This window comes from Protopterus annectens, chromosome 1.part1 (genome assembly GCF_019279795.1).
Source record: "Protopterus annectens isolate FY-2018-M chromosome 1.part1, PAN1.0, whole genome shotgun sequence".
NCBI lineage: Eukaryota > Metazoa > Chordata > Ceratodontiformes > Protopteridae > Protopterus > Protopterus annectens.
Window position 1 is genome coordinate 1,056,936,849 of NC_056726.1, and position 14,979 is coordinate 1,056,951,827.

General features: G+C 35.1%; 1 protein-coding gene across 1 annotated transcript in view; it reads left to right on the plus strand.

The window, feature by feature from the left end:
* Window positions 1-14,979, plus strand: part of LOC122808897 (calmodulin-4-like) — a 96,682-nt gene that overhangs the window by 26,054 nt on the left and 55,649 nt on the right. Inside the window, exon 3 of the mRNA XM_044080015.1 lies at window positions 10,186-10,321. Coding sequence (XP_043935950.1) covers window positions 10,186-10,321 — 136 coding nt within the window. The remainder of the gene's footprint in view (window positions 1-10,185; window positions 10,322-14,979) is intronic.

A 14,979-nucleotide genomic window follows, 5' to 3' on the forward strand; every position in this document is an offset into this window, starting at 1 on the left:
GAGCAGACCTATTCCGACCCACTGCCCAAATCCTAGCAGACATAATGTTGCTGTATTCATAACCCCTGATGTAGAATCTTTGCGTAAGGTTCTCCTGAAAATGTTTATAACTATCTTCCATGGAACAGATTTGTTTGACTCATAAAAACTGTGATTTTGGTATATTTCTGATAATATGGTGTGGATGTAAACTAGTTGCATGTTGTACTGTAGATATTTACGGAAAATCTTTGACGATAGTATATTGTCTAAGTTTCTGGTAATTGTGACATCCAAAAAATGTATCTGTTGGGAATCCATATTGAGAGTAAATCCAATGCCCCACTTATTCTCATTAAAGTATTGAATGAATTCCAAAAGATAAGTTTGGTCTGCATGCCATATTAACCAACAGTCATCCAGATATCTTCTCCAGATATCCATTTCTGCCATGAAGATGTTATGTGAATTGTCATAAATAAGCAGGTCTTCCAGAAAACACATAAACAGGTCAGCATAAATGGGGGCAAAAGAAGCCCCCATGGCTGTTCTCTGCACCTGCCAATAGCAATCCCCTTGAAAATGCAGAACATTTTTGTTAATACATGTTCAGCCATGCATACCAGTAAAGTATTGAAGCCCGGTGGATAGATATCTGGCTTCTAGTCCGGCCCAATGGAGAATGCTGGTATACAATGCCGTGACATCTAGAGTGCACATCAACCAATCTGGCTCCAATTGTAAATCCGATATGATTTTCAAAAATTCTGTTGTATCCTGGATTCTTGATCTGACTAACTTAAGCAAAGGTTGTAGATGTTGGGTCAAAAAGGCCGACAGCGATTCAGTAAGGGAGCCAATGCCAAACACAGTTGGTCTCCCCGGTGGTTTCTCCAAATTTTTATGGATTTTTGGTAACAGATATAAAATTTGTTTCTGTAGATCATCTACTGTTAAATGCTGTTTTACAGAAACAGTAATTATGCTAATTCAAGAAAGGACTCTATCTCTTTTTTAAAATGGATAGTCGGGTCAAGTGGCATGAACATATAGTGCCTTGCATCTTGTAACTGTCTATAGGCTTCTGATAAATAATAACTAGTGTCCATGACAACCACCACCCCTCCTTTTTTCGCTGGTAAAATCACTATATTTGTGTTATTTCTCAAGTTATTAAATGCTTGTTGTTATACAGCTGATAAATTCTGATTTAGTATTCGGGATTGACAGTTTTTGAAATGTAGGTCTTTGAGGATGGATTCTTGGAATATCAATACATGTGTATTCATAGGGGGCACAAAATTGGACTTATGAAAACGAAAGTCAGTAGATCTTTGAGAATGGTCCTGTAAACCAAATTACAGTTTCAAATTGAGAATACAACAAAATGCCAAAACATCATTTATCACACTATCTTCATTAATGAAAAAAGGGAACATAATTAAGTTCTTTATTCAGTAGTTGTTTTTCAGCTTCTGTTAAAATAACAGAAAAAATATTATGCACATTGTAAAAGTTGATTAACGGTGAGCTAGTGTCTGTAACAAAGTTTCTACATTGTCCACGTTTTCTACCTCCTCTATGTTTAAACCTAAAGGGTAGTCCGTACTCCGTTGTTATTTGGAAATAGAGGACCCTTGGGTAAGGGACCCTTGGGTAAGGATATGTTCAATGTCAGTGACCAGTGAATCATCACCTGAAGTACTGCTATACTCTGTACTAGAGTTCTTAAGAATTGACCTTGGTCTTTTCCTTTTAGGTCTAGTGGGGTTAACACCTCCATCAGAAAATGTAACACTTTTCCGAGAATCAAAGGGCATGCCCCATTCAAAATCCCTTAGATCATGATTACATTTCTGGATCTTCTTGATTCTTAAGGATTTTTCCAATACAAGTAAGTCCTTGGTTAACTTATTGAGACATACCCGATATTGGGTTTGCCCCTCATAAGGTTTAAGTTCCTCACAGGCACACTGCACATCCAAGATATTTTTGTCTATCATACGCTCCTAGTAGGATGATAATATTTTAGCGAAAGTCATTGAAACACCCTGTTGTGCCTGAGCCCACTGCTGAGCCAATCTGTCGTCTGCCATACCTACATATGTTTGTATTCAGATCCTTAACCCCCTCGGTGTGATATTCCTAGCCTCATATGCTTTAAATAATTTTAAATGCCAAACATTAGTATGAAGGGTAGTCATACTTTTAGTTAATTTCCTGAATAACTCATTACACTGGTAAACGGGGTCCTGGATGGAAGTATCTCCCGTTTGATCACTAGGTTCAGTTAACCCAAAAACATGTAAATCATGTTTGTCCATAGACAAACCCTGTAGAATAGTAACTGAATCCATTCCAATATGAAAAAACAGAAAAAAAGTGAAAGACAATAAAAAATATGCAGCCACTGCCCCACTATAGTTCTTTACCAAACTAAATAAATAGACTTGGTTGTCATATACCCTAAACAATTCTAAGAGCACCTTAGACAATCGCAATTATTATTGCTATATCAGTACTTCATTTAGCACTGTATCATAACCCCTATATTGTCAGATGTCACTGAATAAATAGTGTTAAGATTCCAAAATAGAAACAATATCATTAGACAATGTTCCTAACTTCCGCAATCATTATGCACAAAAAATCCAACTGTTGATAGAGAAATCATACCACTGTTAAGCTCCTCATTAAATAAAAGAAATATGATATCCCAAGTAATATAGAGATGTTAAAGTGACCCAACCATTCATTTGAATCTGGAAAAATTACATACTTTAACAGCTCACTGTAATCTGTGACTGGTATAAATCTTCCTATAGTTGACCAACCTCAACTGGCAAAATACGGTTACACAAGATTTATAAAACATGCACATAGTTCAAAATGAGACCATGTTCCCCAACAGAACACAACCCAATAGGTTAATAAAAAAGTATTGTAGTTCATTACATACTGATCATATTCTAAATATAAATCATGAACACAGTTCCCCTCACAAATTATTATTTAATAAATATTCAGATGAAACATATCCGGTGTAGCCATTAAATGCTTTAAATGCATTAAAGTCTCAACCATGTAAAACAAATCCAGCCCCATCGCTAGGTAGACTATTAACATGTTTTGCCAAGAAATACAATGCCACATCTCTAAATTGATGTTAATATAATGGCCTCAAAAGAGTGTACCCATGGCATGTTCCAAAATTCTAAAGCGCATCAAAGTGTTGTGATGAACAAATAGAGACTTTATAAGCAGTGTTCAATATATCAAATGTCCAAAAATGTAAAAAGTGACTGAACACTCAAATATGCTGCTCCCCTCATTAATACAATAGTTTTTGAGCTCTATAACAAACGCTGTGGATAACCAAACCACAAAACACTATAAAGCCCAAAGTCTTATCAATCCACATAGTATCAGAAAACAATTCCGAACACTATTTATCGGTATATAGATCTATTACAGCACATAGAAATTAAAAGCTAAATAGACAGGATTATTAGTAACAGATCTAGCTGAAGATTTACAGAAACAAGTTAATGCAGTATATGGTAATTGTGCTTCAAGATGCAACATCAACAGCAACCTCCTAAACACACAACCTGTGGTGAGAGACCTGGGTGCTCAGGTTGATAATCTCACATTCAACCATTATGTAGCAGCAGTGGTCAGAAAAGCCTTTTACTTGGCTCATCAGATATGTAAAGGGATTGTATCCAGAAAAAAGGAGGTTATTACCTCTCTATACTTCTTCCTCATTAGACCAATAATTGAGTATAATGCCCCGTTTGGTATTTACCTCTCCAAACATCTGCACTAACTGGAAAGGCCACAGAAATACCTCACAAAGAGAACTTATGGCCTCCAATACCTGCCCTATGAGGACAGGATTAAATCACTGTCACTCTACTCGATGTCATACAGATATACAGATTGCTCAGTGGTGATCTGTGTCTTGCCTACAAGGCAATCTCAGATGCTGCCCTACTAGAAATGCTCCATATCCATAAGTCTAACTCCTCATGCATTACCTGCTCAAAAGGCTGGAATCTAATGTGTGACATTAACAAAACCTGCTCAAGAATCAGGTTTGTCTTCCAGAAGCTGCCCCATCTCTGGAATAGATTTCTCATACATGATAGACTACCTCACTGACTTTCTTCAAGCGCAACCTTGATGAGTGGATGGGAAACAATAAATTTGTCCCAGGGGTTCCACCTGTGTCCCTCACTGACAGGGGCAACAAGTACTGACTGATGTTTCTTTCTGGGGATAAACTCTTGGCTAGGCGTGTAAGGACCCCATGGCCATTAGCCTAGTAACCTCTTATGATCCTATGATCCTGTGATGCTATACTCTTAAAACTATAACTGAATAATGTGAAGTGTGATGTAACTGCATGTTGTAAATTCTCCAGTAACACTGTTGAAATGTATAACTGATCATGAATGTTGTATTCGGAAATCTGAATGTACTATACCTAACTCATAAATGAGTAGGAATGTCACATTCTGAAACTTAACTGAAATTTACACTAAAGTGGTACATTTTTATACTGAATATCTAAAAATCTGTTAAATGCTATATTCTGGAAACTAAACTCTTAATAAAGGAAAACTGTTTTTTTCCTGTCAGTATTACCTGAACACAGATAAAAACATAAACTGAAATCTGGTAAATGTTCTATTCTGGAAACTAAACTATCAATAGAGGAATATTTTTTTTTGTCAGTATCATTTGAACATAGATGAAAACATAACCTAAAACTAGTACATTTATACAATTATCTGAAAACATTTGCATACTTGCTTTAACTATCATCTGCATGAATGCACATTTGTTGTTGGTAAATGCTATATTCTGGAAACTAAACTCTTAGTAAAGGAAAACTGTTTTTTCCTGTCAGTATTACCTGAACACAGATAAAAACATAAACTGAAATCTGGTAAATGTTCTATTCTGGAAACTAAACTATCAATAGAGGAATATTTTTTTTTGTCAGTATCATTTGAACATAGATGAAAACATAACCTAAAACTAGTACATTTATACAATTATCTGAAAACATTTGCATACTTGCTTTAACTCTCATCTGCATGAATGCACATTTGTTGTATGCACATTTTAACTCTAAAGAATACTTTCTTTAGAAAACTGAAAAATTGAAGGAAAAACAACAATCTTCACTTCTGACTTTGGTTATCTTTCTGTAGATACTTGACTTGTGGACCACAGCTCTTGCCAAGTTTAGCCCTTACTTTGCATTGTCCAAGTCACTGCTGAGATATTGGAAGGGCCGCCTTAATGGCCAGGTTTTTTTTCCCCTCTGTCCCTTTTATACTTAGGCCTTCCAAATCCCTCCTTCCCCATCTCCTGTGCAAGGCTGGGTGGCTGATGTAATATTTTTCTAGACTGCATTTAAACCCAAAGTGGAAATTATTCCAATATCCAAACTGACAGAGTGTCTTTTTGTAGTAATATCAGCAAAGCAGAAAAAAAAACAGTATCAGGTCCTTAAATAACATTTGCAACTTTAACAAGTATAAACTGAAAGCTTTGCTTATTGCCTTGACTTTATTTACATGTTCTGCATGAAATAAACATGTTACTAATAAACTCTTTAAATCTGTAAGCAAACTGATAATGTATTATAGTGAAATAGACATATGTTACTAACTAATAAATATATTCTTGCATGTCTGTAACAGCAAAATGTAAAGGCTGTAACTTCATTATTAAATCAAAAGGAAACTTCAGTGGCATTTTTTTCTCTGTCATAAACTCAAATGAAAGTAAAGTAGTGATCTGACCCTACTAAATTTTTAGCATTTTTTTGCATTTCTGCAGCTTTATAAAAATCTCAACTGTTCAATTTCTACGTTTACTCTGTGACCCTCAGGTCATAATTTACAAAAACAAAATTCTTCAGTGTGCACTGTGCAGGTCTCTGTTCTCTGCCTTTTCATGTAGCTATTATATTATTTTAGCTGACGTCATTTAACTATTTCACTGCTACCAAATGTTGCAAGGATTTATTATTACTGTCTACAATTTTCTTGGATAAATAGTAAGAACTGTTACTACATAAAACTGTCACTAATATTAAAACTGTTTTATGGAACACAGTACTGTCTTTAATTCATCTTGCTGAGCTGGACTGTAATCTAACTCAGTTACATAACTTTGCGCCCCTGGTGTGCTTAGTAAACTGCATTTTGGTTGTGAAATATATAAAATCTTGAACTGTTTACATATACAAATGTATTGCTAGAGTTGAACTGATCTGATTCTGGAACATTACTTCTCTGTCTTTTATACAAATATGTGAAGTTTCTTCATATAGTAAAATTACATTGCACTCTTTTCCTAACATGAAATTTGAACCTGTGGCTTTAATGAGACATAACATTTATGCTGCACTCTTTTCTTGCATGAAATATGAACTTTAGAATGTACTGTCATTTATAATATGTAACACTAACTTTAAATTTTACATTCTGTAAACTAGCAAAACTAATATGTGCAAACACTTTTCAGTCTCTGTATCAAGATATTATTTATGCATTGCAACACTTTACTACCATAATTCAAAGGTCTTAAAAATGTTTGCTAAATAAAAAAATAACACAATTCATTTGCCAGATCTGTAACTGTAAACCATTTATTCTGCAAATTAACTTGACTGTCATATCTGGTATACACCATACACATTATGTGCTTTTAGAATGATAAATACATATAACAATTTTATTAGGCTGAAACTGTTATCTTTTTTTTTACCTGTCCACAAAAGTGAATTGAAATTTCCTTCCCAGTCTGTCTTTGCTTTTCTGAGAATAAGCTACTGTTTGTGCAAATGTGGTAACTTGACTCCCTGTGGCAACTGAACTGGAATTGATTTTATCTTTAACCAATGAATCTGTGTGTGCTTCTGTTTGTAACATATCTTTAAATTCTACACATTTGCACAATCTCCTGCATGCAAATACTTAGAAGTCTTGTATGTGTGCACTACTGTACAGTCTGTAGCATTTTTATTTTTTCATAAAATCTTGTTACAGAAGTCTAAAGCAACATGCAACTCTGATGACATGTCCATACCTTGTATGGAACTGTTGCACACATAACTGCTCACTGCTGTATCCTTTGATCTTTCAAATCTTGACATAGCTGCACTTGTGTCCTCTAGTAGAGGTCTGTTGTAACTGAAATTGATGTGTCTGTATTAATCAGTACAGATGCTCCCCTACTTACACCCTTTCAACTTACAAGCTTTCAGTCTTATGAACAACTTGTATGAAGTTTGACTGCCATGCAACAGGTGGTGGTAGTGGTCAGTCTTTAACCTGTAAACAAGTACAGCATACTGTACTTGTCTCTTTGTGACGTGACTTACCATCTTGAACAGTGGTATCCCAAACATATTGCTGTGTCGTGATTATTTGTACACTCCTAATACAGTTGTACCCCAACATGCCTCCAAAGTATGTGAGAGAAGCCAGTAGGAGTGGTGGTGAATGCAAAAAGCACCGCAATTTTACGATGGAAACTAAGGTGGTCATTATAAAGCAATTATAAAGCAAAGTGACTTGGGTGAGAAAACTGCAGCCATAGCAAGTTCACTTGATAAGAATCATCTGACTGTTTCAACAACAGTAAAAGACAAAGAATGCATTATGCAGCACGTGAAAGGTTCTGTACCAATACATTCCATGATAATTAGTAAGAGACAAAGTGTGGTGTCTTGTAAGGACTCCCTTGGCTTTGTGACATGATACTGGAAACCTAAAAGTCTATCAGCTACTTTGGAGAAGGTTTTCCAATACGTTGCTGTTAACTCAATAATGTCCTTTACACTGGTATCTTGGAGAGTTTGAAGTTCTTTGAGACTTTACTGTAGATTTTCTGAGGTAATGTTCTAAAGGAACATTGCTGCTCTGTAAAATACACATCTGCTGATAGATTTGCAAGGTTAATATTGGGTTTGTGACTTACTTTAACTGCAAATATTGTTCCCTCCTGTTGATGGTGGCTCAATATTATAAGAATTGATAAGACTGTAGAATACTGAAATGAACTGGACAAAACTGGAAGAAACAAGAATGAAACTGGAATGGTTGTCTTTATCTGTTAATTACCCAGAACTGTGCTGAACAGGTGTCAGTATCTCCTTTATGTGCCTAGTCTTCTTGTACATTTCAAAACAGTCTGCATACAGTGTAGTTTAGTTAAGAATGTTTTATTATGTACAGTAGAGGTACATATCAACAATATCAAAATAAAATCTTAATGTCTGTATTTTCTGTACCTGTTCAGGTCTTGATGTCTCCAGTAACAGTGCTGATAATCATGTATGTAACGTCTGGATACTTTCCTTTCCTCCTGAATAATATAATTAATATTCTGGAATGCTCTTGAGTGTCTGTACCAAACTTCTGATTACTGTATTGCAATGACTTTCTGCATATCAATCAGAACTATCTAATTAACTGTATCTGAAGTATCTCCTAATAATACCAAAACCCTCTGTACTCTCTCTCTCTCTCTCTCTCTCTCTCTGACGCTTATCCTGTTGGAGGAATAAAGATGACTTCTTGAAGTTTTAAGTAGTTTATTCAGTTAAGTACGTAAAGGATGAGTGTTCATGTCCTGACAACATCTGGGTCACAGGTGGGATACCAGATCTAACTCAAACTTTCTGAATCTTGCTTATATACAAAGGTAATCATGCTTCCAGAATTGAATATACTTTAATAATGTGGTTGTGTCATAGAATGTTGATTCAGTGGTCTTAGCTTCAATTTTATCACATTTTGCATATTTTTACTTTATATATAGAAGTAGATGATCAGGTTTTAAACACTAGGCCATTTACTAATAACCATATTATTAAAGAGCACCCAACTTTTCATATTACTAGATTATCTGAAAAACATAACTATAGTTTGCATGACTGAAAAATATGACTCATAAAATGCAAAACAGTCTTATTTTTTTTGTTTTTAGTTTTAATATTTTACATTTTACATTTTAAAAAATATTATTTCACAGCCATGACCTCACAGATCTATGAATCACATATGTGTTACACTGCTGAACATGGTGCCCCTGTAGTAGATATGTGCCCGTGAAAGAGATGCTCAGATTCTGTACCTTCATCCTGAATAAACAGCTACATTTTCATGGCTTATGATATGTATTTTACTCCATGCCACCATAAAACTATAGGATCAGAGTATGAAGAATAATCATGTTTTTGCCATCTGCTGAAATGTCCTGCTGAAAGTTTAAATTTGAGGGGTGTTACAGCCTAAGGCAACCTCAAATTATAATATAGACATGGAGACTTATTACCCACTGTTATTATACTACTGATATTGTTTAGGTGACTGACATATAGGGTTTATTTGGGTATTACCGATCGATTTTTGCATTGAAGTAGGCTTTCAGGTTAAATGAGGGGATTCTTACCGACTTAATTCATTTCAGTGCCATGGAGCTGGAGCCTGGAAGTCTGGCAAAGTATAATATCATTGCAAAGTGTTTACATAAATAGAAGTAAGGAATTGGCAGATGCTGGAGCATGAAAAGCATTTTGCAAACTTGTTTCTTTTAATGATTCCATATACTGCTGCAAAGGTAAGTAAAGCAGTTAGTGTCCGTAGATAACTTTGAAACACTAGCATTAATTCCAGTATTCTCTGGGCAGTATAATGTTCTAGCTCAATGTGGTATAGTACTTCTTTGATTTACAGTACAGTAGTGGACTATTTCTATATATCTATATCTGTCTATCTACACACACACACACACGTTTCTCCACTGTTGCATCTACAATGGCCACACCTGGTTCCAAAAAGTGCAGCACACATTTTGCTAACTAGATGCAGGGAAATGAAGCCATAATAGCATTCACCTAGATCTGCATATATTTGGGAAGAATTCCTAACAGCGCATTATGTAGAAAAATGGTCTACTACTTGCCTACCCACTCATCAATGTTGTCCAATGTGCAATGCTGTCAAAGAGAAAGTGCAATAACCCTTTCTTAGGAATAAAAAACTAGATGATGCAAACATTAAATGTGTTCTGAGCAATACAATACTGCATAAAATAACTGCACAGAGTTGGCATAATATTTACTTATTATTTTATTTTTATATTCTGACTTTTCACAAGCATTATTCCATTTTATAGGATAAATCTGGAAAAGTGACTTGTGAAGAACTACAGCAAGTGTTTAAAGAATCTGGATTAACCATATCTAAGGAACGTATTCAGGACTTTGTCCAAAGTTTAGATACTGACAAAGATGGAAAAATATGTTTTGAAGGTAAACGGTCTTTATGAATACTTTAATAAGACAAAGACGTTATTTGATAATGTTGCACATTTTTATGACTGCACAGTCCATTAATATACTACCGTAAACATTATATATATTTAGCTGCATTATTTGTAATAGTATTTCTTTGTTCATTGTTTGTTATTGGCGAAGTGAATTGTTGTATTTAGTTTTAGATTGAGATAAACAGAAAATAGTGGTGACGTTTTGTACATAAAGAAATTTCTTCCGAAACATTTCCCGATTCTGTCTTTTTGGAAATTAGCTGTCTGTTTCCCAAGGGAATAAACAGTATGTTATAAGCAATAAAAAGAGATAATTCTTCAGAAGTGAGACACCTAAACAGTAGACATCTGAAAAGAAAAGCATGTTGGTCTTTTCCAGATTTTGTGTCATCAGTTCAGAGGTTGCTGAAACTAGTGGAAAAGGAGCAGTTCCTAAATATAGTGATTTATTTTGATAAATGTATTCTTCAGTTGTTGTGTCTTCCGGCTTATCCCGGTTAGGGGTCGCCACAGAGGAACTCCGGTCCGCTAATGATTGGTAGTGGATTTTTACGTGCTGAGTTAAGTGCAATTACCTAAATATATCAAAGGAATGCATCTGACATACCAATAAAAGGAACATAACGATATGAATGTAAGAAAATGACAGCTATTATTATGTAGTCTTGGATACCATGCATAAGGGAATAATAGATTATAGCAATAACCCACGCCTGGGTGTGGGTAATGCGGGATTTACCCACGGTTGGCGTGGTTTGGTCCCGAAGCCCAGGGACCAAACAAAGACAACCGTGGGTAAATCCTGCATTACCCACACCAGGCGTGGTTATTATACTATGACATTATTTAAGAAAATAAATAATTACTTTTCTTAAATAATGGCATTGTATAATTCCTCTTTGCTGCCCTTCCGCAGCTGTCTGGTATCCGCGGCAGTTCTGATGTACTGCGCATGCCTACGCAGTACATCAGAGCTGTGGCCAAAAGCAACGGAGAAAGCAAGATCTCCGTTGCTTTTTACTGTTTCGCTATGTTAAATGGGTTTAACATAGCGAGTGTTAAATGGGTTTAACATAGCGAGACAGCTTTAAAATAAGCAACGGAGATCTCCGTTGCTTTTTTAAACCTGTGTCGCTATGTTAAACTCTTTTAACATAGCGAGACAGTGTTTTAAAAGAGACTTATACTAATGGAAAAATCCGGGTGACCGGACCTTTTTCCATTAGTATAAGTCGATTTACAACGTGCACGCTGGCCAATCAGCGTGCACGTTTTGGAATATTAATGGGGGGTCATGGTATAATATACTATAATCAAATCAAAAATACAATCTCATTAGTTCACCATTTCTTTACTGAGAGTAAATTCCATTATCACTTACAGGAAAAATGATATCAGCGACACCGGAAACATCATTGCTACTTAGAAAATGTAAAACATCTGGGAGTTATTTCCTATATGACTCTTAAGTGGTAGTTTTAAATACTTCCATGAATGCATTTTCTACTTATGCAGAAAAACATTCAATTACATTTTCATTCAGGAAATCTTACTGTATCTAAACAGAAAATGAATTAATATATAGTTCTCACCTGCCTGCGATTTATTCAGGCAGATCACATTCTAAAATGATCAAAAAAAGAATAATGTATACCAATACGACTCCCATTACATAATAAAATAAAAGATGCAGTTACTCTGCATTAAAGACAAATAATCTTGTATGTTCAGTGCTCATGACCTTGGAAAGTATATTTGTGAAATGTGCTGGCAAATGCTGACACAATATATTGTATTTGTTAAAGCGCAGAAGGAAGGGATAACAACTAGATACAATGGTAACAACAGGCTGAGATACAAGGCTAGGTGTCCAGTATCCTCACCAAAACCTGTACAAAATAGGCATAAATGATTCTGTATAGAAAATTGTCAAGAAAAAAGATATTCAAATTAATGTTTTTCACTTGGCACCTTCATTATTTATTATTTGACAAGAGACAAGAGTAGCTGTACAGATGCCCCTTACTTCATCTGTCTACAAGTCTGGCATCATAAATGCCTCACTTTGTGGTATATGGGAGAAACTCTGCTGCTGAGAAAGAAATATACATTTAGAGGCTGCTTTTGTAATTGTAATTGCTAGACCAGTAATAAAATTATAATACAATTATGCAGGTTATATTCCTTCAACTTGCAGAATTTAGATTTGCAATAACATGAAGTTAATCCTTTGATATTCAGTAGATGTATCACCAAACATTTGTTCTATTACAACAAGAACAAGTCATTAGTAACAGTGGTATACAGATTCATCTATGCTCAGATATAAGCCATTCAAGCAGTTTGCAGAACATGAATATTTTACAAGGCCATGTTTTACTCTAAGCCTTCTGTCATTTACTTGTACATCCACAAATAGTTGTTCAGTTTTTCACTGAACCATGATGTCAACTTTTAATTTAATAAACAAAACCGAGGCTAGCAATTAACTGGGTAAATTAACAAGCTGAATATAAACTACTAGGGGTTTAGTCAGAAAAATCCATTTTGTACTCACAAATTCTTTTTACTGCCTCCCAGCCCACCTGGCATTAAAAAAATGTTGCTTCCTGGCAGCTAAATGTGCACATCATTTTCTGTGTTTACCTCTAAAACACAGATTAAAGATATTGTTTTTTAGATGAACAGTCATACCTGGAAGCAAGTTATGCATCTATTGTTAGAGGCATTACTTTAGACTTTAATATAGCCTGACAAAAAAGCTACAATGTTTCTGAGTGATGTCAAGAAAAAAAATGTACTGTGTAGAATACAAAGAGTATGCCTAGCTACACCCTTGTAAACTACTATTCTTAAAGTAATACAAATTATATAATGCTTACAAAATAAACATAAGCTGTGGTATATAATAACATCTGGGTCTCCTCGCTATCATATCATCATGTCATTGGGGTCTAAATGGAGAAATGAAAAGTCAGCAAGCAAAGGAGAGCATTACTGCTGAAACTGAATTCATCCTCAAGTCTTGGTGAGTACCTCCATGAGCTGGACCCTGTTTTTCACACAATCTCACCAAGGGACACTGATATATAGACTGTATTTATATGGTATATATCATGGACAGAAGTAGGTCAAAAACAAAAAAAGATAGGTGGGTGCACAAGACCCAGGATAAAAATGTGCCCAATCCTGGTAGGTGCACTGGTGCCAGGACTGGAAAAAATGACAATGTAGAACCCTCAGTATACAGAAACATTCCTACAATGGGTCCAGGCCAGGCCCAAGGGGAGGATGGTCCCCCTGTTGTACAAGGAAGTAGCAGTCCAGAAAATTCATAAAAATTGATAGGCCAAAGAAGAGCCATAAAGACAAGAGAGTGGAGTATCGAGGATAAGAAAGGAATAATGTATTGTTACTATTATGCAAAAGCCCAGAATTTTCAGACACAAGATATATAAAAACATTAAGAAAGAAATTGGAGGAAAGAAAAATACTTCCTCAGGAAAAACTGTCAGATGCTTCAAATAAAAATGTGTGGTCATTAATAAAAAAGATTTTTGAAAAACAGTATATAGATCAAGAAACTTTGATCTGTTTGGAAAAAGAAACATCTGAGGTAGTGTAAAAATATAAACAAAAGAACCTAGATATTTTTGAAAAGTATAAAAAAATAAAGAAATATGGACATGGGAAAGAAAGAGATTTGATATGGTACAATATTTATGCAAAAGTGAAAGCCAAATTAATCAACATAAAGACGGCAGTCTCAAAGATATTCAAAGAGAAATATAGGCAGAGGCATCCAGACATGGAAAACTTCACAATAAAAAAAATATCACAAAGAGGGAATGCAAAAAAGATTAATAAAGTAGAAATGGAAAAAAAGGTTGAAGTTATGAAGTGCCTGCAAAGTGAAGGATTTGATGTAGAAGGTTGAACACAGGTTATATCACAACATGATGGAACAAATTCCCAAAGTAAGGAGAAACAGGAAGATCAGGAGACATCTGAGGAAGAAATATGGACATGGGAAAGAAAAAGAGATTAAATATGGTGTAATATTTATGCAAATAAGAAAGCAAAACAAATCAATACACAAAGAGCAGCACTAAAGATATTTGAAGAGAAGTACAGGTAAAGGAATCTGGATATGGAAAACTTTACAATGTAAAAAATAAGAAGACAAAGAGGAAAAGTAGAAAAGGAGATTAGCAATGGAGAAGTTAAGGAAATAGAAACTGAGGTTATGGAGTACCTGCAAAGTGAAGGATTTAGTGTAGGAAATCTAATTCAGAAAGTACCACGAAAGGATAGAGAAATGAAATTCCAAACTAAGGGGAAACCAGTGGAATGGGAAGCAATTGGTCAGGTGCCATATGAAGATATTTTTAAGCCTTCCACAGGAAACCAGTATAAATATTCACTTGAAGCTGGACAGCAAAGGAAGAAACAGGAAACTGGAAACTCTGATGCAGTTAATGTTGAGGAGTGATAGGCCAGTGAGTTCTCATATGATAGAGCAACGGATGACCCAGGATGAAACTGAAGAGAATGTGCCACAGGAAGATGCAATAGAACTTTCTATAGAATGTCTGGAGGAAGTGGAAGACAAAAAATGTGCCCTCAGATTAGAAGACAATG